The sequence below is a fragment of the Salmo salar genome, chromosome ssa23 (genome assembly GCF_905237065.1).
Source record: "Salmo salar chromosome ssa23, Ssal_v3.1, whole genome shotgun sequence".
In the NCBI taxonomy this organism is placed as follows: Eukaryota; Metazoa; Chordata; class Actinopteri; order Salmoniformes; family Salmonidae; genus Salmo; species Salmo salar.
In genome coordinates, this window is record NC_059464.1 from 9,298,611 (window position 1) to 9,324,112 (window position 25,502).

At 43.0% G+C, this 25,502-nt stretch overlaps 1 protein-coding gene across 1 annotated transcript in view; it reads left to right on the forward strand.

The window, feature by feature from the left end:
- The first annotated feature begins 8,580 nt into the window (after positions 1-8,580).
- The window catches only part of LOC106584030 (inactive tyrosine-protein kinase transmembrane receptor ROR1), a 193,167-nt gene continuing 176,245 nt past the window's right edge, over positions 8,581-25,502 (forward strand). Inside the window, 1 exon segment of the mRNA XM_014168817.2 lies at positions 8,581-8,927. Coding sequence (XP_014024292.2) covers positions 8,822-8,927 — 106 coding nt within the window. The 5' untranslated portion in view covers positions 8,581-8,821.

The window sequence follows — 25,502 nt, forward strand, 5'->3', positions numbered from 1 at the left end:
GACTTTCAGCATGCTTATAGAGAAGGGCACTCAACATGTACTCCATTGACACAAATGACTGATGATTGGTTGAAATAAATTGATAATAAGAAGATTGTGGGAGCTGTACTGTTGACCACGTTGAGGAGACTAAATTACTTGGTGTCACCTTAGATTTGACCATGACAGTTTACAATCTATCTGTTGTGACCACCATTTTCCTCATGCAGTGTGACACATAACCTTCACGTAAAGTTGATCAGGCTGTTGATGGTGGCCTATGGAATACTGTCCCACTCCTCTTCAAAGGCTGTGCGAAGTTTCTGGATATTGGCGGGAACTAGAACACGCTGTCGTACACGTCGATCCAGAGCATCCCAAACATGCTCAACGAGTGACATGTCTAGTGAGTATGCAGGCCATGGAAGAACTGGGACATTTTCAGCTTCCAGGAATTGTGTACATATCCATGCGACATGAGGCCGTGCATTATCATGCTGAAACATGAGGTGATGGCGGCGGATGAATGGCACGACAATGGGCCTCAGGATCTCGTCAAAGTTTCTCTGTGCATTCAAATTGCCATCGATAAAATGCAGTTGCGTTCATTGTCCGTATCTTATTCGTGCCCATAACATAACCCCACCGCCACCAAAGGGGCACTCTGTTCACAACGTTGACATCAGCAAACTGATCGCCCACACAACGCCATACACGTGGTCTGCGGTTGTGAGGGCGGTTGAACGTACTGCCAAATTATCTAAAACAATGTTGATTTATGGTAGAGAAATTAACATTGCATTCTGTGCCAACAGCTCTGATGGACATTCCTGCAGTCAGCATGCCAATTACACGCTTCCTCAACTCGAAACTGCACATTTTGGAGTGGCCTTTTATTGTCCCCAGCACAAGGTGCACCTGTATAATGATCATGCTATTTAATCAGCTTCTTGTTATGCCACACCTGTCAGGTGGATGGTTTATCTTGGCAAAGAATAAATGCTCACTAACATGAATGTAAACAAATGTGTGGACAAAATTCGAGAGAAATAAGCTTATTGTGCATATGGAACATTTCTGGGATATTTTATTTCATCTCATGAAACATGTGACCAACACTTTACATGTTGCATTTATATTTTTGTTCAGTGTTTGTTCAGTGTTTGTTGTTCTCTTTCAATGATTTGTTTTGATATGACACATATGATATTGATGTTCACCAGACACTTTACGTTGCTCAAAGAACCTACCATAGACATCTGTCAAAGACGGACATGTCGAGTGGCGTATGAGGGAGCCCCTCCCCTCATACTAAAGAGCCACTTGCCCACCCTCTGGATCATTCTCACCTCTCTTCCCCACAGAAGCGTTATACTCTTGCTCTCCTCAGCACAACTTGACCTGTTTTCCTGTTTAACTGCTCACAGGTGTGGAGTTGAGGTTACACTGCTGAGTGCAGGTTTTTTAGCTTTGTGTTGTGTGACTTTACCGCGAGGAAAGTTTTAGCTTAAGGAAAGAATTAGCTTTGCCTCTTTTTTTCTTCCTTTTGTCACCTGTGGTAGCTAGCATCACACGGATAGCTGCTGCAAGGCTTAGCTAACTTGGGTAACTCACCCAAGGCTGGCTATCCTACAATCTAGCTTTTTTTACCTGGAAGGGTAGAATTACTAGCTTGCTCTCTCGTTTAGCTCAACCCACTACAGTGCCACTTTGTCTAGACCGACCGTCCTAGCTTCACTGCTTATCGATCGAGTGCCACGCTTTGGCTAACTTTGTTCTAACTAGCTAGGCTACTAGCCCACAAGGCTTATGATAGCTAACTTCACATTGTTAAAGGATTTGCTTCTCCGGCTAGCACTGTGCTAACTAGCTAGACTACTAGCCCAAGTGGTGAACCCTAAATACGTTTCAATTTGTTCTCGGATTAGCTTTTTTTTTGCCATGGAGCCTGCTAGCTCAGCCCAAGGGGCAACCATATCAGGCAAGGACATGCACCCCCCTTGTGTGTCGGTCTTGAACATGTGGAAGCAGCGGTCGACGACACCCGGTCATGCATCCATTGTGGGAATTTTGCTGCTAACACTCTACAACAAAGACTGCGCAGAGCAGCCCAACCTGGATTGTCTCCCACACTGCATTCAAGCAGGGAGACTAGCTCACAAACCCAACCCTCATGGGCCGACATCATGTATGGCTATCCCGAGGACCTTCACCCACTTTTCCAGGGCTTGGCCCTGGAGGAGGGGGAAGGGGATCTCGTCACCGACGAAGATGATGGTGATGGCAAGACCGACCTCCTCCAAGCAGTAGAGGAGGAAGAGGATGAGGAAGCGCAAGCTGTTACCTCTAGGCGCTCTTCCGCCCTTAGCGGGGCATCGATGGAGGATGACAGATATTCACTCAATGATTTATGCAAACGGGCAGCGACCAGACTCAATATTGAGTGGCCCGAACCTGTGGGGGGTGGCAGCGCAGAGAGGGACTGTACAATGGGAGGAAACACCCCTCTTGCACCGTCTCATGCAATTAATTCCTCCCAGCTATCCCAGCTTGCGTGGTGAAGCCAAATGCATTTGGGACAAACCCTTGACTGGCAAGGTCCAAACTAGACTTTTTGCCAGCATGAATGTCAAGGACAACCACCTCAACCCCAGTGTCTTGTCAGTGCAGGCACTTTTTGCCTTGATAAGACGGAGCACTTCTCTGCATCTATCTACCAAAGGGTCTAATCAGATGGCTCGTTCATCACAAAACCATTTGATGTTGCCAATTATTATTTTAACGATTACTTCATTGGCAAAGTGGGCAAACTTAGGCAGGAAACGCCAACAACGAACAGTGAGCCATAGCACTCATGTATAAAAAAGCTAATAATGAAAGGAAAGCATTGCAAGTTTGAAGTTTGTAAAGTTAAAGTGTGGGAGAGATGGACAAAGTATTCTTATCGATCAATAATGACAAACCTGCAAGACATTGACAACTTAGATAGAAAGCCACTGGGGATGGTAGCTCAAGGACAACCACCTCAACCCCAGTGTCTTGTCAGTGCAGGCACTTTTTGCCTTGATAAGACAGAGCACTTCTCTGCGTCTATCTAGTCAGTTGGTAGAGAATGGTGTTTGCAACGCCAGCATGGTGTGTGCAATGCCAGGGTTGTGGGTTCGATTCCCACGGGGGGCCAGTACAAAAAAAAATGCGTGAAATTAAATGAAATGTATGCAATCACTACTGTAAGTCGCTCTGGATAAGAGCGTCTGCTAAATGACTAAAATGTAAAATGTAAAAAATGTGTCTGCTGAACGTTCTGTACGGCGTTGAACGTTACGGCCCTACTGCTGGCTTACCAGGCCGATTTGATGCTAGATGCATAATCTCCTAGCTATCGGGCAAGCCTAACCCAGACCCTTGGGAGGAGATCTGTGTCGTCACCTCCGAGCATCCATGGGCGCCATTCAAGGCTGTGGCCGTGCCATGAGCCTTGCAGTGGTAGGGGAGAGAGTGTTGTGGCTCGACTTGTCCAGCCTGTTAGACATTGAGAACGGTTTCCTTGACGCTCTTGTTGAGCCGAAGGAACTATTTGGGCCGGCTGTCGCCGCCATTTGGCAGAAGTGTGAACTTTGAAAGAAGGAGGCTGTAGCCTTCAACTTCTGCCTGCCCCAAAGACCTGGGAATCATGGCTACCTGGCCTAACCCTCCACGAGTCAAGACTCCAGCGACGTAGCGGGCATCAACCCCACAGTTCGGATCCACAAACAGGGGCCGACAGTGCAGCCACATCGAGGTCCCGCCCATTTGATTCCCCTGCATGGAAGAAGGGGCAATCGACTTAGGGGTACACCCCCTGCGGCAGAGAGGGGCAGCCAACGGTTCACCCCGTGTTCTGGCCTGCCACCTCTGAGAGAGAGGCACATCTCTGCTTCAAGAACCCTTCCCATTCTCATGTGTTTGCTCTAATGGAAGACAGAGGGAATCCACTCCGCCCCTGAGTGCACTCTGTGCCACGGCTCTTTCCCTGGCTCTAGTTCAAGCTGCCGGGGCAGGAAGACTAATTGTCAATCGACACCAAGCACTGTCCCCATGTTCCGCGCATGTGCAGTCCAGCCCTGGGTCTGGTCCAAGATTACAAAGGGGTACAGACTGCAGTTCACTCTGGGTCCAACCGTTCCGTATGCTTATGTTCAACGTGCCATTCGGGCTAGCGCTACATCCCCGACTGGTCAGCAAGTGTGTAGAGGCAGCCCTCACACCCATGAGAAAGAAGGGGCTTTGAGTTTCCACCTACATAGACGATTACCTGCTTTGCTCCCCATCCCGGGAGAAAGCAGTATGAGACCCAACTTCCCTTGTAACCCACCTCTCCGAGTTAGGGTTCAAGATCAATCAGAAAAATAGCTGTTTGATGCCAACACAGAGAATAGAATACTTAGACGTAATGTTTTATTCTTTCTTACCAGGCAACACTCTTGGACGACCGCATCACGTCATTCCGACAGTTCCATTCCCTGTTCCACGGGGGGCCGTCGGTCACGTTCAACACGTGCCTCCGAGTGCTGAGGTTGATGAAGTCCACCATCTTAGTAGTACCTCTTGGCCTCCTGAGGATGAGAGACATCCAGTGCTAGGTGTTTGCCCAACGTCTGTGTACACGGCGTCACCTCGCATGTCTCTTAGCTCCCCGCCACTGGAAGAGGCCTTCGGTCTTCGTTATTGGCACTCCCCTAGGAGTAGTGTGTACCCCACATCTCCGCATTGCTCACATACTGTAAATTAACTTGAATTGCTCACAGTGTATTTATTTTTTTTTTTTTACTGAAACCCTCATTGTCATGTTTTGATCAGAAAGGACAATACGGACAATCAACCACTTACACAGACCATTCGTCAGGACTATTCTGTGGAGCAGACCCACTGTCCCTACGTGTGACTCATGTCCCGCGCTTACTGAACATAGGAGCAGACTTGTCCAGAGGGAATCCCCATCAAGGGGACTGGAGACTCCATCCCCAACTGGTGAAACAAATCTGGGAGAGATACAGTCAAGCATCTGTCCACGCACTGCCCGTTGTTCTTCGCGCTAGCAGGAAACGCACCACTGGGGGTGGACGTGCTGGCACATACTTGGCCAAGCAGGTTCCATTATGCTTTCCCTCCCCTCAGCCTCATACTCCCTACACTCTAGCCAGAGTGAGGGAAGAAGGCTTATCCCTCATCTTGGTAGCCCCTTGATGGCAAGGCAAGCTCTGGATAGCGATGAGCCTTGACAACTCCCGTTACACAGGGACCTGCTGACCTAAGCGAACAGAGATTTTCCACCCTCTCCTGGACGCCATGGCCCTAAGGGCCTGGTCCGTGAAAGGATAAATCTGGATCCAACAGGCCTGCCTCTCGGAGTCATTGAGACTATCCAGAGTGCTAGGGGTCCTCCTACACTCACTGTATGGAAACAAGTGGTGCATTTTCTGAGAACTGGTGTTGGGCATCCCCTCATACTTTTATGAGATTTATGATGTCACTGCACCTTGTGTCAGGGCCACTGAGGGTTGATATGTGAGACTGCCTGGCTTCGGAGAGAGTTGGGCATATTCCACTGTGAGTTATTATCGAAAGGAATAATTGAAAGATAACTTGAGTAAGACCGGTTCTCTGATATATCACCACATTCCCCTACTCTAAGAGTGTGAGGAAGTTCGGCATGCTCGAGAATGATCCAGAGGACGGGCGAATGGCTCTATAGTATGAAGGGAGGGTCTCCCTCATTCGCCAATCGACCTGTCTGTCTTCGACAGATGTGTCTGATTTGATTATTCGAGCTATTTAGAGATTATGATGAATCCCACAGTGAGATATCGCATTCATAATATCAGAGAACCGGGGTTACGCAAGTAACTTTTAGTTTCAGTTAATAGTGGTCATAAGTGTGTGTGTGTGTGTGTGTGTGTGTGTGTGTGTGTGTGTGTGTGTGTGTGTGTGTGTGTGTGTGTGTGTGAGAGAGAGAGTCTATTCAATTGTGTGTCATTATGGCAACCATGGATTTCACCATATTATCCTAACATCTCTCCCTTTTCATCAAACAACCATCCTTTCTTTTGTTAGAGGCATGCCAAGGGACTGGGGTTTATATAGGAATGCTGAAACCACTCCAGAAGATCCACTGACAATCCCTATCTGTCTTATATTATATCAGAACCAAACTACCTTACCAAAGAACACAGTCTGGGGGAGTGGGAAGGTTTTGATCAGGTTCTATAGGCTGACATGGGTCCCAGCCAGCAAGCCAGGGCTGACAAGTAGTGGGGAAATGGGACTTGAAACGGTGGGCTCGTGAGTCATCCCAGCCCTGTCACTTCAAACGTTGGAGCGCTCAACCCGCTCCGCCTCGCTACTCTGCCGCCAGATGGCCTATCGAGCAGGAGCAGGCAGGATGCGGGACCCGGAGACGCTAAATTGCTACCATTCACTTTTCTCTCCCCCTCAGTATCTAGAAACACGACTTTGACACTGATAAAGTGTGTGTCTGAAGTGCGAAGTGTGTATGGTAAAATTTAACCGGGTGTATAGTTGGGAGATGGTGATGGGATTTGATAAAGGTTTGGAATAGATTATAACCGCATTACTTTCAGTTAGTTGGAGGCCTGGATTGTACAGGGTAGGTGTGTGTTGTAAAATAACTTAAATTATTTGTTCCTCTCCCTTCATTCCTCTTTTCCCCTCTCTTTCCCTTAATCTACCTTCCCCTGTTTAGAAAAAAATGAATAACCTCTAGTCTAGCCTGTAAGCTCTACAATATTTGGCCCTGGGTGGATTTAGTGTATGATGTCTCATTCCATGCATTACAAATTTCAACCTCTTAGTTGTGCTCCAACATTGTGTATACACAACAACAAGAAAATGCTGGGTTAAAAACAACCCAGCGCTGGCTAAGTAGTGGACAGAACACACGTTGTGTCACTTAGTTGGGTTATTGAGCGATGATCCACTGGGTCAGACCAGAAGACTGGAGGTGTGGTTTACAGAGAATAATTTTTGGCCACCCATGAGAGTAAATTTAATTCTGATTCATCTGTTCTGTTGTATTGTCAAAACATGTGAAGGGTTAGTACTGAAAATGTTGTACATTAGTGAGGCATACACAAGTTGAGTGCCTCAAGCACCTATGTGTATCCCAGTGTTGGGATATTTACCCCTTTATTATGATATTTAAATATGAATGTTAAATAAATGTATATTAAAATATCTGAAAGCTATGCCCCCAATAGGCCACGCCTCCTGAAAATTAAACATTTGGATTACATTAAAAAAGACCCATCTGCTGTGTCACCCTAGCATGAAAAGTGAATAAAAACCCGACTGATGGTTAAATTAACCTATGTTTGGGTATTCCAAAGGCATGGCCTATTGGGAGCGTGGCTTTCAGATAGTTATTTTTGGCCACCCATGAGAGGAAATGTAATTCATGTTCATCATGTTAAGTTTGTACACTGCAAATGTTTATTCTCCTTTAAAATATATAATACACAAATATAGTAATATAAAATGAATAACTTTATTTAATATTATATGAAAGAAGTAGTAACTATCCCACGTTTTGGTTTTTGCCCTAATACTACACAGCTGATTCAAATTATCAATGATTGATGATTAGATGAATCAGCTGTGCTAGGGCAAAACCCCAAACATGCACCCCTTGGGGTCATGAGGACTGAGCTTGGGAAACCCTGGCTTGGGCTCTTTAAAGAACTCATATTATTGTATAAGCCTTATTAAACCTACAAAAGTGTCAGTGCTCCACCTTGACATTGAATTGACATGTACTCTCACATGTGGCCAAAAACAACTATCAGTTGGGTCACCTCCAGTCTTCTGATCTGACTTGGTGAATCATAGCGCAATAACCCAGCATCAACAATCCAACTTAAATAAAACAATGGGTTGTTTGTGACCCAACATGTGTTCTGTCCAATATCTACCCAAATTGGGTTGTTTTTCACGCAGCACTTTTTTTTTAGAGTGTACTGGAGTCATTTATTTCACCCAAATCAACATACTTGTGTCTGTCTTGTGTTAAAAATATGTTTGAGGTAAGGTATCACATTGCAGTAGTGTAGGCGAATTGGAACTGTTGATACGATTTTGTAGTATGATTCATTGATTTACACACACCTTTGCAATACCTGAAGTAGGCCTAGTTTTGATCCAGCTTTGCTCCATAATACAGCCTCACATTTATTTGTACTGCTCTAATTACGTTGATAACCAGTTTATAATAGAAATAAGCACCTCGGGATATATGGCCAATAAACCAAGGCTAAGGGTCGTGCGTAAGGACAGACCTTAGCCGTGGTGTATTGGCCATATACCACACCACCTCGGGCCTTATTGCTTAAATATAGTGCTTTGTGAATGAATATGTTGTAATAAACTGTACGCTCAATGAATAAGTCATAAACCATATGTGAAAAATACAAGTAGGCGCGATCTGAAGACTAGTCGGTCTTGCAGGTCTTGCACAAAGAAATATGTATTTTCAACACATGGTGGCGACACATCCAACCCTAATCAGAGCCAGATGGCTCGTGCAAGGCAAGCCGCACACGGCATAGAAGTTTTGGAAGCGTGCGCTGAGAGATCGAAGGAAAGTAGTGGGACTCCGGAGGAGAGAGAGAAGGAGAGAGGGAAAGAGAGAGAGAACTTCGTGCGTTTACGTTACACACAGACACGGGATAAAGGACGACTGCGTGGACAGTTGTTATATACATTTAGTGTCTTTTCATTTTTAAATCAACGTTTACACGTGCGCTTACGGTTGTAGTGGATGTAAAGGGATTAGAATAGAATCGGGGGAATGTATCCTGATCGGGCAACAGTGACCGACCGTCTTCCGAGATGTCAACTCAACATTCTCCGTTCCATCATGCTACTCCAGGCCGTTCTAGAGATGACTGCGACCAGTAAGAATGTGACTTTTTTATTACGGTGCTACAATGTAATGTCGCATCATCAGAAAAACACGAAACGTTTTATGGCATTAATGTTAATATTTTAAGCCATTAATATGGTGATATAAATCTAGGCTATTGGTCGCTAGCCTATATCAATTTATTCGATTGACGTGTCTGCAACAATTTTAATTTCCTGTTTTTATTTATACTTTTTTCGTGTATTTTTGGGGGGTGATTTTCAAATGGTTATTTATATGGACATTACATTCGTTGTTTTCTTGGGCTTCAAAATAGGCTACTTGTTTAAACAAACGTGTTCATTTATTAGGCTACATTAATAATAACATATCTTACTTTATACAACAAGTACTAAATGATCTGTGGAAGGCGCTACATAATAGGCGTTCAAGTCTTTTATATTTGAAACAAAGCCAATTTAAACATTGATTTATAATCTCCAGTATTGAAAGACAAAGGGACTTCTCTTCGCAGGTGATGATGGAGGGGATAACCATCTCACTCCCAGCTGGAGGTCCATTGTGTGGGTCCCTCCATTTGTAATTAAATGTAATCGAAAATGTAATCTGTTATCCCGAAAGTAATTATTTATCATGAGAGTGCCTTAAACAACTACTAGTAATTATGCATAGTTCTAGAAAGGTCTGGAACTCTCACCTTTCTGGTAAAACATTGTTAGAAATTGCTGAGGTGTACTCACTTTTGAGGCACAAGCTCAAGTACATGTACAAATATTATGAACAAAAGAAAAAAGAGAGTCAATAGGGCTTTCTAAATATATTAACAATCAAATTATAAACAAATTACTATAAGATTTCACCTTTCTTTATTCTGTAAAATAAAGATAGTGACACTACAAAATTGGCACCATTTCACATAACTGATGACAGAATGTTCTGTCCTGCATCCTCGGAGTGATGCAGAGATGCCGTTCAAATGTCTGCAGGCTTGTTCCAACTTCAGCTTTAAGCACAATTTTGCCTCTCTGTGACCCAGAGAAAGTGGTTTTGTTAAAGTTTTACTAGATTATTTTGTATTTTCATGTCAATTTGATAATATCGCAGCGAGATGGGACCACTTTTGCTGCACTGTAAAAAATGGCCTGTAATTTTTACAGTAACTTACTGGCAGCACAGTAGCCAGTATGTAACTGTACATTTACAGTAAATTACTAGCAGCACAGAAGCCAGTAAATTATTGTAGATTTATAGGACCTTTACTGTAACACAAATTGAACTGAATATTACTGGAACTCCTGACTACAGTAACATACTGTATTTCTAGAATTGACATTGCATTACTGGAAGCACAGTGGTTAGTAAATTGTTGCAGATATACAGTGCAGGTAGCTAGTGCCAACGACAGGCAGTACGTCTGTTACATGTATTTGAAATAGATATTTCAATATTATCAATACCTATTTTGTAATTTGTATTTCACTGGCCTGAACTACAATTAATATAGCCTATTTTGTAATAGTTTAATTAGAATACATGTATTTTGTATTTTCTAATACAAAATACAAAAGCCCGCTTAACTACGACATTCTGGTAGCATAATCTTTTTACTTGCTCTAACTGTGGTATATTCTTGTTTACCTTAGATTAATACACTGACTGTAAGTCGCTCTGGATATGAGTGTTTGCTAAATGACCAAAATGAAAATGTGAAAATGATCACTTCCAAAGCACACTGCTGGATATTATTCTATTGACCTCTGCCCCCAAACAAGGCCAAATTTGATCAAAATACAAATATTTTGAGGGTGGAGCTCATTAGAATAATACCCAGCAGTGGTGCTTTGCAAATGCACATTTTTAACATCCACATTTTGGTCATTTAGCAGACGCTCTTGTCCAGAGCATCTGCTAAAGAAATAAACACATATCACAGAGATAGCAAGTAAAACGTTTCTGTAACCGTTACTGGGAATGTTGTTGTAGTTAAGGATGCATTGGTCTTCAAAATTTCCTTCATTTGTTACAAGATACCTTTTTGATATATCTTTGCCCATGTCTGTCTAGTGCAAAATAGTGATGTTATGTTTGATACTGGATCTCCGAGGCATGTGTTGAAATCGCTAAGCAGTATGCTGATGCCTGTATGACTTTATCAGAAGTTTCATTGAACAACCATCTGATTGCTTTGGTGTTGGTTTGGTAGAAGACAAAAAGGCTACTTACTGTATGCTGCGCACGTGCAACGGGGTGTGGGACGTCATCTATAATGATGATGTTGCTCTAAATTATTGTGACAAGCAGGTGCCAGTAGTGTACACTGTGTGTATCAAAGCCTCAAGCAGTGAACCTATTTTCTACACAATTGGCTGGAAAACCTCAATGCTTCAGGAAGCTTTATTTTCCCATCATTAGTGCAAAGTACGTTACAGTAATATTGATGGTAACGTGCTTCCTGTAAGTTACTGTAAAAGGCAGAGCAATGACAAACTACAATACTGAAAAAAAGTAAATGCTACTGTAATTATGATATCTTACAGTATTTTACTGTAAATACATGAGATTAGTGCAAGCAGTTTGGCTGTTAAGTATTTGTATATTACAGCATATTTATGAATATTTGGTGTTTTGTATCACTTGCAGAGGAATTAACAAAGGCTCCCAAAAGGGCTGTGATTACAGGAGCAAAACACATCAAAAGGACACAGTTTAATAGTCAATCATAAACAGTTTAAGACCTGGTATCACTTTCTGTCCCCTAAATATTTTTTTTTTTTTAGTGCACTACAACCACATATCAATTCAATGGGTATAGCATTCTCACAAACGGGTGCCACAAATATTGCCAATTACAAGGCACATCTCAAAATGTGTTAATGAGCCACCAATTCTTCCCCTCCCACAAAATGTCTATAATTTTTTATTTACAGAATTCTGCAGTAAATATACAGCAAAACAGCACTTTATTGTTAAATTGTAGTAAAATTACAGCAATTGCTTGCAGTGAATATGTAATTATATATTACAGCATACCAATTCATATCTAGCATTTTACATCACTTGCACCTGTAGAGGGTTTAACAAAGGCTTCTAAACCGGCAGTGACTACAGGAAAAAAATACATCAAAAGGACATGGCTAAACATTCAACCATTAAAGGTTTGATACTTGATACCCTTCTGATCTGTTCCCAATATACACGTAATAGTTAGGGAACTACTACCACATATCACTTAAAATGGTACAGCACTCTCACTGACAGGTGCAGCAAGTATAGCCTCGCACAAGGCACGCCTCAAAATGTGTTCATGACCACAGCAATACCATGCACCCACAAAATGTTTTTGCCGTTCCAAAATTACAGTATGGTACTATATTCTATGGGGTGGTACTGACTTACAGTAAATTACTGGCAGCACAGTAGCCAGTAAGTTACTGTAGATTTACAGGAAGAATATATTTTTAAATGGTATGGTACTGTATTCTGTGGGGTACATCATTCTCACTAATGGGTGCAACAAATATAGCCTCTTACAAGGCATGCATCCAAATGTGTTAATGAGACAGATAAAAAATGAGAAATACAGCAAAACAGGTTATACAGTACTTTACTGTATAATTTAACAACAGTGTAGCAGAATGCCATTGAACCCACATCATGCATTGCTATGTACAGTTCTCTAATATAGAATTACAGTAGCTAACTTGGAAATGTTTGCTGTAAATTTACAGCAATTTGTTACAGTCCTGCTTTCCCTAGGCCCTCCCTTTTGATATGCCATATTCCATGCAGGGCTCTGAGCTTCACAATCAGAAAAAAATCGAGCCTTTGTCTGGATAGGCTAGAAAATTGGACATGTCACTCCCTATGCAAATGAGGGGTCAGATTTCACATTCTCCATCTCAGTTCCTTGTGGTCAGGTTCAGCTGAAAGGGGAGACTGCTATTTAGCTGAGTATACAGAAATTGATGTTGCGCCGTTCACAGAGCTCTCTGTACAAAAAAAGACTGTTGGAACTGTTCTAGAACCGCTACTAGTCCCCTAAATAGGGGACTTTATATCAAATAGGTTTTAAAGCAAACTCAGTGATACAGTACTGACTGATGCTGAGAGTAATGACTTCAAATGAAATCCTGAGTTCAAGAACATTGGGAAATGGCGGCACTCCAATTGTTGTATATTTTAAGACAAAAAGACCACCTCATTTCACCTTTTTATTTTCAGCAGGGCAGTCTAATGCGTTTTGAGTTTCACGTTTTAATGTCACATACCTGAGTACGGTGAAATGCCTTTCTTGAAAACTCAAAACCCAACAATGCAATAATTCATTAATAACAATCTAATACTAGAAAGAAAAAAAAATCCACGAGAAATAAGAATAAATATGAAGAACACAATAAGTAAGTAAGCATAATATATACAGGGTCAGTTCCAAAACCATATTTGCAATGTGCAGGGATACTGGAGTGATGGAGGTAGATATGTATAGGGGTAACGTGACTAGGCAACAGGATATAAGATAAACAGAGTAGCAGCAGCTCGTATGCGAGTGGGTGTGCGTGTGTGTAGAGTCAGCATAAATGTATGTGCATGTTATATGTGAGTGAGCAGATGATGGAGGGAGTGTGCATAGACAGTGCAAAACTTAAAGGTCAATAAAGATACAAGGTTAACTCAAATAGTCTGTGTAGCTATTTATCAGTCTTATTGATTGGGGATAGAAGCTGTTCAAGAGCCTGTTGTTGCCAGACTTGATGCACCGGTACCGCTTGCCGTGTAGAAGTAGAGCGAATAGTCTATGGCTTGGGTGGTTGGAGTCTTTAACGATTTTCCGCGCCTTCCTACCTCACCGCCTGTTATAGATGTTCTGGATGGCAGGGAGCTCGGCCCCAGTGATGTACTGGGCTGTCCAGTACATCACTGGGGCCATGTGATCAAGGTAGGTGCTATTGCCATACCAGGCAGCAATGCAGCCAGTCAAAATGTTATCAATGTTACAGCTGTAAAACCTTTTCGAACTTCTGAGGGGGAAGAGGTGCTGTCACGTCTTCTTCGCGACTGGGTGGATGTGTTTGGACCATTTTAAGTCTTTAGGGATTTGGACACAGAGGAACTTGAAGCTCTCGACCTGCTCCACTGCGGGCCCGTCGATGTGGATGGGGGTGTGCTCGCCCTCCCATTTCCTTTAGTCCCCGATCAGCTCCTTGGTCTTACTGACGTTGAGGTTGTTGTTCTGGCACCACACTGCCAGGTCACTGACCTCCTCCCTGTAGACCGACTCATCGTCGCCGGTGATCAGGCATACCACCGTCGTGTCGTCAGCAAACGTAATGATGGTGTTGGAGTTGTGCGCGGCCACGCAGTTGTGGGTGAACAGGTAGTACCTTAGGGGACTAAGCACACACCCCTGTGGGGCCTCTGTGTTTAGGGTCAGCGTGGCGGAGGTGATGTTGCCTACCCTCACCATCTGGGGTCGGCCCATCAGGAAGTCCAGGATCCAGTTTCAGGGGGAGGTGTTCAGACCAAGAGTCCTAAGCTTGTTGACGAGCTTGGAGGGGGACAATGGTGTTGAACGCTGAGCTGTAGTCAATGAACAGCATTCTCACATAGGCATTCCTCTTATCTAGGTGGGTGAGGGCAGTGTGGAGTGCGATTAAGATTGCGCGTAATCTGTGGATCTGTTGGGACGTTATGCAAATTGAGGTGGGTCTAAGGAAGCCTAGGAGAGCTTCCAGGCTTCCTTCATAACTTCCTTCATAAATAATTATTACAGGGGCAGTTTGGTCAAACTAATCCCGTTCGAATCGTCCACTGGAAAGACGGACATGCTGGGGTAATAATTACATAACCGATGTTCTATAGTAATACTAGTCCCGTGCGAATAGGACTTAAGCCAAACAATCATTCTCCTCCCCACACTTAACCTGGGAAAGGTTATAAACATCCTACGACTCTATATAACCTTTTTAACTGCTGTATATAATCTTCATAACTGCTGTCTATAGGAGGAAGGTGCCCAGATGGTGTCTGTGGCCTTACGTGAAGTATTGAATAGTTTGTTTGGAACGGAGGTACTGCCATTGGACATTCATTTCCAATTTTGGTTTGCCCTCTTGTGAATCAAATAGGATTTTCATTTGTTACCCAGTTTGTCTATGTATGATTCATCTCCAGCTAGAGGATGTGTCTGGGTTTGTTTGGATTACACCAGTCCTCCCTATTGGTTTTGGATATTATTTACAATGGTTGGAGGAGGCAGAGCTTTCTAAAGCCATATTCTGGTATGCCACTCTCTCTCAGACTCGAGTCAGGAGCCCAGAATGTTAATCCAAGATACTTGACTGGCTGAGTTATAACTTCTTCACATGGGGTTTTATAATGGAACAGGAATAGAGGAGGAGGAAAACTCACCCCCTCGTAACTATTTCACATCTCAACCAGCAGACTGGAAAAAGAGGAGTGGAAAGAAACAGCTATTCTGAATCGGCCATGATACAGTCTCATTCTCTTTACTCTTTCATAACAGTCAGAGGGCTATAAATCATTTGGGTGGAACTACCTCGACTGCAGATTTTAACGGGACAGAATGTTGACATTAAAGGCACTTTACCTTTTGAAAAAACTCACCCCGTGGACTCTGTCTCCGTCTCTTTCAGGGAGACTCTGAAACATCCTCATCCTCCTCAGGTCTGATAGCTGAGGTCTTATACCCCCTTCTCATCTCTCCTCCTTAATGCATGGTACAGTAACTCAGCCATCCACTAGTGCATCTTTAAAAGCCTTCTCAGACGCCCAAGAATGTGGAGGATTAACTATATGTGTGAAACAGATGTAGTGTGTGTGCGTGCGTGCATTGTGTATGTGTGTTTTTGGGACAATTTGGGTCCAGTTTGAAGCATCTGGAAAGAAAAGGTCACACACCTATTAATCAGCACTAAGTCATAAATCATACACTCCGCGCCCCTTGTTACTTTCAAACAACAGCATGTAAACTATGTCATGCAAAAGCAATTACCTATTTCCCTTTTGTTAATAACCTCATATGTTTGCCAAGTTTATATGGCAGTATTGCTCAACATACACAGTGTTTGGAAGATGATGTCTTGTCTTGGCTTATTGTTTAATTGATGGTTACTTACAGTAATTGATGGTTATACAATTCTTGTGTAATGTTACACAAAACTGATGGATGTGGATTAGATGAACAAATTTAATACGACCACTATAAGGCATCCATTTTTTATTGAATTTGTTTACCCTCAGTCTCTTTCCTCTAATTATGGTTGTTGTATGTTTGGGCTTGTAGTGATTGTAGTGAAGCAACTGGCAGTAGTAGTAGAGCTACACTGTTACAGAAAACTTGAAATTATATAATATTTTGTATTATCAACAATAAAATACTCTGAAACGTTTCATACTGTAAATTATAGTGCATTGTGGGAAATGTTGTAGGCGGGGAAATAATTGCTTTATTTTGAATGGTACTGTAATTCCACCCTACAGAATACATTACAGTATTTCTGGTAGGGAGGTTACATTTGATACCGGAGCGCCGAGGCATGTGTCAAAATCGCTAAGCAGTTTACTTTGAAGCAATATGCCGATGCCTGTATCACTTTATCAGAACCACGTGATCAATGGCATCAGAAGCTTTGTTTTGTCGAACAACCACCTGATTTGGTTTGGTATTGGTTTTGGTAGAAGACAAAAAGGCTACTATGTGCATGCGCTACAGCGTGTGGGACGTCGTCTATAATAATCTCACTGCTCTAAATTGTTTTGACCAGCAGGTGCCACTAGTGTACACTGTGTTGATCAAAGCCTCGTTTAATGAACCTATTTTCCACATAATTGGCTGGAAAACCTCAAACCTTAACGAAGGTTAGTTTCCCATCACTACTTTTTGGAGCACCAAAGAACTTTTGACCTCTATATTTGGTATTTTTTATTACTTGCACTTCTAGAGGCTTTAAAACTGGCAGTGTCTACAGGGTAATTAGACCAAAAGGACACAGTAAAACTATCATCCATTTAAGGTTTAAGATTTGCTGCCACTCCAATCTGTCTCCTAGACATATTATATTGATAGGGCATTATAACCACATAAGAGTTAAATTGGTACAGCATTCTTACTCACGGGTGTAACAAATATAACCTCTTACAAGGCATGCCTCAAAATATGTTAATGAGCCAGAAAGAACAATACCATGTACCCACTAGTGGTCCTTTTTTTTTCCGCTCTAAAGATACAGTACAGTACTGTATTCTGTGGGGTGGAATTACAGTACCATTCGAAATACAGTAATTTCCCCACAATGCACCATCATTTACAGTATGCTGCAGTAAAAGGTTTCACTGATGATAATGCCTAAAATGACTGTATAAATTACAGTTTTCCGTTACAGTGTATGTCACTCTCCCCTTGCAACCTCATGTTATTTAAGCATACACGTATTCACTTACCTTTGTCGTCTAAAATCCTTCTGAGTAACACCATCTCCCCAGAAAGCTTAGTTTTTTTTTGGTTGGGACTGGGAGTTTTAGTCTTGGGAATATGATTTGAGGCTAAACATTGTCCACTCTCATGTCATATCCTCATTTTGTCTCTGCCCTCTCTGTGCTAGAGAGAGGGTTTCATAAAGTTTCTCCATTACAAACTGAAGCCAAGCATGGAAAACCCCTTCCTGTAATTACTGACTCTACATTGCACAGTGGAGGTGAGGGCATGGCAGAGAGAAAAATCTCCTCTGCATATCTAGGGACTCTAGAGTTTAAACAGATATGGAAAAGGGAGGTTGGCTCTTTGCTGTAGATACTGTAGATCTGACTAATTGTTTAAAACTATTGTAGCTAAGGGCCTCATTCCCTTGACTCAGTGTCAAAAATGTGCCTAAATGATCAGTTATTTGATAGAACTACATTGGTTATTTAAGAAGATACTTCAAATGTGCCGTTATTAGACATGCATCAATGCACCGCATGGGTTGTATAGGCTATGCAATAATGTAGTCATTATACCAATGTAGTAAAAAAATATTTCACTGAATGTATAAAATTACAATTTTCCAGGTTTAGTAGGGTTTATCCGACTTAATGCGTGGGGACCATGCTACCTACCGTTCATTTAATAGGGGAGTGGATGAAAACAAGGCTTTTTAAATTCCGCTGTAAATCTGTCAGTGTACATTTCTTCAGCCTGTTTGCATTGCATTAAGGACTTAAGGTTCTCAAACATTGGCACCAAATGTGGATCTAGCATTCGGGGAATCTAGCGTGTTCGTCTGCCGATCATTCAGCGCGCTGTGTTTTAGGGATCACCCGCTGTCGACGTCTGACTGCCAACATTTTTCGAGCAGTTCGACATGTAAAATCGGTGCGCGCCCGGTTCACAAATTCCGTTCAGAGCTGCTAAGTAATCTCACCCAGCAAACGCTATTGGTGTGTCTGAGCCCTTAAGGAACGTGTTGCATGCAGACTGGCAAATCTCTTGTCGCCTAAAATTAGCCTTTTGTACGTTGCCACGCTCTCTCAGAGCTGATAAAAAACAACCTTAACAGGATTCTTAGCCAAAGATTAATATTTATTTTTAAAATGAAAATATATATGCAATTTATCAGTCAACAGAGGCATTCTTTCATTTTCCCTTGCTCTGTCCTTAAGTTAAAAAAAATAATTCTCCCAAAGATGTGACAGGCAGCATCAAGTTTCCCTCCATGAAGAAGGGCTTTTATGCATTCATAATTTTCCACAGCATCATGTCCATCTAGGAGCAGATCACTCATAAATGCTTCCCCAGAGCAGAGCTAGAGTAGCAGTGGTTGTGGTGACTGGTGATGGGGCTAATGTTGAATCACATATTAGGCTTGGCTGGCTGGCTCGTATATCTGAGAAACGGTCTGTCAGAGGAAGGGTAGCCTCCTTGCCTTCTCCCTGCCACCCATGACATCAGGGCTTTGGATGGGGATGCCTTGGCACTTGGCAGGCACCTGCTGCTGCCACTCTTAGCTCTTAAACTGAAATCACCCCAGGATCACTCTCCTTCGCTCTCTTGCTCTCTCTTTTTTCTTCTCTCCCTCTTTCTTTCTCCCTCTTCCAATTTTGTTCCCAAACTCATCCCAGGATCACTCTCTTGCTGTCTCTCTCTTTTCTTTCTCTTTCTCCCTCTTACTAGCTCGTTCTCCTTTTTTCTCCCATTTCTGTCCCAGTCACTCACCCTTGGTGTAGCAGCTCTACTGTACCTGGCTCGTGTACTGTTCAGTTTGGCCGTGGATCCACACTTGGCTGCTGTTATCTGAGTTGACTGTCATGCTGTTTTTGGCATGGCTGTGTGTGTTTACTCACTGTGTTCTGAGTGAGAGGAAAAAGGCAGAAAGGAATGGATGTGCGACGGTTTGAGCTTTCGAAATCCAGCTTCTGTTCTCTTCTCTCCCCCACCTCAAACATTCTGCTTGTGAAAACCACCGGACCATCAGTTTAGTACCAGGAATCAGAAATGTGTTAGTTCACATCACTTGATTAATAGAATACGGTGCCTTCAGAAAGTATTCACGCCGCTTGACTTGTTCCACATTTAGTTGTGTTACAGCCTGAATTTAAAATGGATAATGTCAAAGTGTAATTATGTTTTTAGAAACGAATTAAAAAATGAAAAGCTGAAATGTCTTGAGTCAATAAGTATTCAACCCCTGTGTTATGGCAAGCCTAAATAAGTTCAGGAGTAAAAATGTGCGTAACAAGTAACATAATAAGGTTCATGGACTCACTTTCTATGCAATAAAAGTGTTTAACATGACTTTTGAATGACTACCTCATCTCTGTACCGCACACATACAATTAGCTGTAAGATCCCTCAGTCGAGCAGTAAATTTCAAGCACAGATTCAACCACAAAGACCATGGAGGTTTTCCAATGCCTCGCAAAGGGCACCAATTGGTAGAAGGGTAAAAAAAACTGATATTGAATATCCCTTTGAGCATGGTGAAGTTATTAATTACACTTTGGATGGTGTATCAATACACCCAGTCACTACAAAGATACAGGCGCCATTCCTAACTCAGTTGCCAGAGAGGAGGGAAACCACTCAGGGATTTCGCACAGCAAAATCAATGGGGTACATTTTACTCTGAAAGTTAAGTGTCACTCATTTTCAGTGAACATATGAGTCCCACTGTACTGGGGTTAAAATAATCTCCTCACAATTATCCCTGTGGGAAAGAAACATAATACTACTCTCGCTCTGGGCAGAGATGCCATTTAGAGCTCAGTGGCAGAGAGCTCAGTGGCAGAGAGCTCAGTGGCAGAGAGCTCAGTGGCAGAGACGAACTCAGTGAGATAAACTCCTAAATTGATAGTGCTATTTGTTTAGGTGGTTTTACAGCTAGCTAGCTACTTCACATGCTGATATTGATTTTGGTATTATTGTGTGTAGCCTTGTTTTCTAGCTAGCCAGCCAGGCAGCCCAGGGAGAGAGAGAACATTGCATTGTGGGTTTTGTAATAGACTTGAGCTGCAACAGATTCCCCCCCCCCAAAAAAAAAAAAATCACAGTTCTACCAATCTTCTTATTACGACAAAATGAAACATTTGTTCACAGAAAATATTGTTTTCACATATTAGTGTTTAACAGTGTTAATAATAGGAATTAGAGTTTGGGATGGATTATCCCTTTAAACATTGAGCATTTCCATCCAATTGTGTCAAAAATAGGTTCATTACTCGAGGCTTTGATCAACACGTTTTAATGTTACACTAGTGGCACCTGCTGGTCAAAAGAGTTTAAAACACCCAAATTAGTATAGATGATGTTCTACACGCTGTAGCATGTGCACAGTGTAGCCTTTTTGTCTTCTACCGAAACCAATACCAAAGATTCTGGTTATACTGACAAGATGCATGTCTCTCCGCCTTAACAATGGGAGTCGTTGTCCACAAAGCGGCACGGTGGGCTGTCTTGCTCCCTGCTATTCTTTCTTTGGATTGGTGGATACATCTCATTATTGTAATCCCTTTTTGAATATTCAATGAGGGTTTTTGACATCAACCGCCTGTATTCAATGGAAAGAGAGGCTATGCTACTAAGCCTCTCGAGGCCTCCCTCTTCCTCTCTGCCAATACCAAACCGGTGGTTGTTCGACAAAGTGAAGCTTCGGACGTCATTTATCACGTTCTTCTGATAAAGTGATAGAAGAATCAGCACACTGCTTGGAAGTAAACTGCTTAGTGATTTTGACGCATGCGTCAGCGCACCGGTATCAAACGTAACACCACTACTTGCAAGGTGATGTGTAATACCTCTTGGAATCCAGCCAGAGCTAGGATAGCCAACAGTGGGAAATTGACTGTCTGGGTTAGGAAACTCACCTAAAACACTACTTAAACCATTTAAACCGGAACAACCATTTCAGTAACAGGTGCAATAAATCTAACTCATTGGATTAGTTTAGAAAAATGTATGTTATTTATCTTTGTGTAGATGCAGTAGAGCATGTTGGGAAATATGATAATAATGGGTGGGGTGTGGTTTTACTGGTTTACTCTCCTCAGTGTAAAACAATAACTCTAATTATTAACACCAACACTGGGGGTTCTTTTACACCACTGAGTGTTAATTTCACTCGTAAAGAGTGAATTTAACTCCTGAATCAACACTAGAAATGTTACACTGAAAAAGCAACACTGGACAATTTGCTGTGCACAATGGGGCCAATGGTGAACTGAAACTTTTTTGGCAAATAAATTAACTTTATGTCCTGAATACAAAGTGTGGTGGTGGCTGCATCATGTTATGGGTATGCTTGTCATCGTCAAGGAGTAGGGAGTGTTTTAGGATAAAAATAAATGGAATAGAGCTAAGCACCAGGAAAACCTGGTTCAGTCTGCTTTCCAACAGACACTGGGAGACAAATTCACCTCTCAGCAGGACAATAACCTAAAACACAAGGCCAAATATTCACTGGAGTTGCTTACCAAGAAGACGTTGAATGTTCCTGAGTGACCTAGTTACAGTTTGACTTAAATTGGCTTGAAAATCTATGCCAAAACTTGAAAATGTCTAGCAATGATCAACAACCAACGATAGGGCTTGAATATTGTTTTTAAAGAATAACGTGCAAATATTGTACAATCCAGGTGTGCAAGGCTCTTAGAGACTCACCCAGAAAGACTCACAGCTGTAATCACTGCCAAAGGTTATTCTAACGTGTATTGACTCAGGGGTGTGAATACTTATGTAAATTTGATATTTTTTGCCAAAATGTCTAAATACATGTTTTCACTTTGTCATTATGGAGTATTGTATGTAGATGGGCATGAGAAAAAACAAATATTTAATCCATTTTGAATTCAGGGTGTAACACAACAAAATGTGGAATAAGTCAAGGGGTATGAATACTTTTTGAAGGCACCAAAATACCATGTTTATTTCCCTCGTGACAGTCACTCTTTCACTGTTTCTCTCTCCCCCATCTGTTTCTCTCTCTCTCTCTCTCTCTCTCTCTCTCTCTCTCTCTCTCTCTCTCTCTCTCTCTCTCTCTCTCTCTCTCTCTCTCTCTCTCTCTCTCTCTCTCTCTCTCTCTCTCTCTCTCTCTCTCTCTCTCTCTCTCTCTCTCTCTCTCCTGGTGAGTTGTTGAGTTGAGGTAGCACTCTCCTCTCTACAGGTGTTTCTGGTGAGAATAACGTCTGGCTAACAAGCACCCTGAGCGCTAAAACAGGCCAGTTTGGATTGCAGGAAATTTCATTTTACGGGCCTCTAATGATTTGTGTTCATTACGGAGCTATGTTAAGGCAAAAAAACAAAACAACGTTTCCTTATTACAATGTTTCCTTATTACCACAGTCTCTGTGAGTAGAGGGAGGGACATCGGCTTAAGAGAGCGAAGTTGATTCGGCGGTACCACAGTACTATATATTTGCGTGTGCTTTTTTTGTACTGAACCTGCTTGGCCTCCACATTAAGCTGTTTAGCAATTCTCCGCCTCTATTTTACCCTGTTTGTTTAACATACAAACGTGTGTTTAACTCTTCTTTTCTTTTATTGGTTGGTAATTACTTTCAGTAGCCATGCAAACTGTAATCCTGTTGTAGTCTGAAGGTCAGGAAATCCACTCTCTTTGAAGATTAGTTCCTTTAAAGAGGGTTAGGTCTAAGCCAGTGGTTGGACAATCCGACTCCGGCCATGTATGTTGTTGCAGCTCTTTGAGAGGCATTTATAACAGGATTGGGGAAAGTCTAGGCCGTTTTCATACCGTCGTTTTAGGGAGGATAATTGAGGCTTGGTCGATTGGAGTTGCTTCTGTGCATCAAAGAAAGGACGACCAAAGTTGGGTCATGAGTAATCTGCCTCTTGAGGCGCCTGGAAATGTTTGTGTAATTGGAGAAGAGGGGAAAGATTATGTTTATTCTCTGCCGTAGACTTACATGCCATCAAAATGACATTGTTTGGATGAAGACAGTTGATTTTTCCGTAGTTATTTGGAACCATACTTTTTACGATGGATTCAAAGTCACTGACAAACAACTTTTTTATTAGGAATTCACTCCCTTCATGGTCTCCTGTGTTGCCTCTTGACGCTATTTTCCCCGTTCCGTTTCTACTCTCCAAAGGGACTCAGTTAGTAAAGTAATACTTTGTATTTAAGACTGCTGAGGGATTAGGCCTATGGTTTCCAGGAGTCTCCACTGCCCTGACCGTTCACAGAGCCCCAGCCTCCACAGCCTCCGAGCTTCAGTCAAACAGAAACGAGCAGGACACAGCCTGTTTGTATAGGCTCAGCCTTTGTCACATTGTTCCCATCAGTGGCTGACAATTAAACAGCAGTCCTTGTTTGCTCAGCCACTCCATTCAGGAACAAAGGGCTTAAGGACTGAGGAGCCCTTACTACTACTTGCATGAGTGGGGTGTAGACTGACTGGGGTGGTATGGCATTTTGACCCTGCCTGTGTGTGTAGCAGGAGTCTCCAAGAGGCTAGCGCAGGCAAGGGCCACCTACCACCCTGCCATCAATAGAAGCAATTTAGCTCACTCCCTCTTCACTGGCTCTAATTCTTCTGTGAAGAGAGAGCTATTAGCCTCCTTCCGTCTGTTGCTATTCCTCTTTCTCTGTCACTCTTTCTCTGTCACTCCCACTCTCTCTATATACTCCCCTCTATCTGTCTCTATCTCTCGCTCTCGCTCTTTCTCTCTCTGTCTGTCTATCTGTCTCTCTCGCGCTCTCTCACGCTCTCTCGGTCTCTCTCGCTTTCTCTCTCTCCCCTTTTCTCCCCCCTGTCCTCTACTCTGTGACCACGCCGACCAAGGAATCCAGAAATAAAAGGCTTCATTTGGTTCATTCTGAGTGATCATTAGCCAAGGACCCAGCCGCGGCCCATGAGGACTATGCCCAAGTATGTGCCGACAGAGGGGAACCAATGGTGATGTACAGTGTGGTGCCAGGGCCAGGACTGGGGCCGGCTGGGACCAGGCTGAGACCCAGAGACCTTAGGGAGTTAGAGCTCTCTCTGCAGCCCCTCAACCCCCTTGAAACCCCCTCAAACCTGGGAAAGAGATCTCACCCACCTCCCCCAGCATATTAACAGAGGCATTACAAAGGATGGAAGCCACTTAGAGCTCTGCAGGCTTGATGCGCTAACCAGTGGGTGAACCTTTTGAAGAGGAGCCCTGATTTCTCAATTTGTCTGCCCATTGTCAAGGTTTTACTTGAGACGAGAGCCACTTAAAAGCCCAACTGGCTGGATGTGTTAACCAGAAACCAGTAGGCCCTTTGAAGGAGGCCTTAGACTTCTGTTTGATGTCTCAGTGTTTGTGGGCAAGGTGGAATATGTCGGAATGGTAATGGAAGGAGTAGTTCAATTCCGTATTGGAGCTCCTGGCCTGAAGCTTCTGCATTGTGAGTAGACAGACACTCTCCCACAATCTGAGTATCAAACAGACCCTCTATCTCAGAGGTGTGTGGGATTGTGTAGATGTGAGCCAGACCAGAGTGAAGGAGGGTAACATGGCACCGCTCATGTGGGGAACCTCTGTATTTACCCCCGGCCAGCGGAAGGGAATCTCAGCTCGGCAAGGTCGGTCCGGGAACGCTGCAGATCAACCAGGAATTCATACGTTTATCCTGCGGGATGCGGAATGCCGCTTGGTCTCCGCGGAATCTCTCAGAGGTGGATTAAACAAATCTGTGGGAGCGTTGAAAGGGAACGTTTTGTTTACCTTTTTTTCTCTTCATATTTCCACTTTTAACAGTTATTTAATTTCCCGTTTGATGTTTACCAAGTCTGGCACCAGGGTTTTGGAGCCGGCCCAAGTTCAGGTTCACCCTTTGGTGCCTCTCTCTGTACCCCGAGTGCTGAGGCTTCTTCTTCTGAGAGCATCGCCTCCTGAGTTTCGGACAGACAGAGGGAGGGAAGGAGGCACCGTCTACAATGATTAAATGTATTCTCTCTCCCGCCGGCTTGGTTTCACCGAACTGGATTAGTTTTCCTATGCATGAGAGAGAGTAAAGAGACCATTTACATGTACAGTAAGAGGGCAAAAAGGAGAGTTAAGATGGTGGGTGGCTGGGTGAGAGAGAGAGAGAGCCGTCCCTGCTTCCCTGTTATGGTCATTGTGGATTAT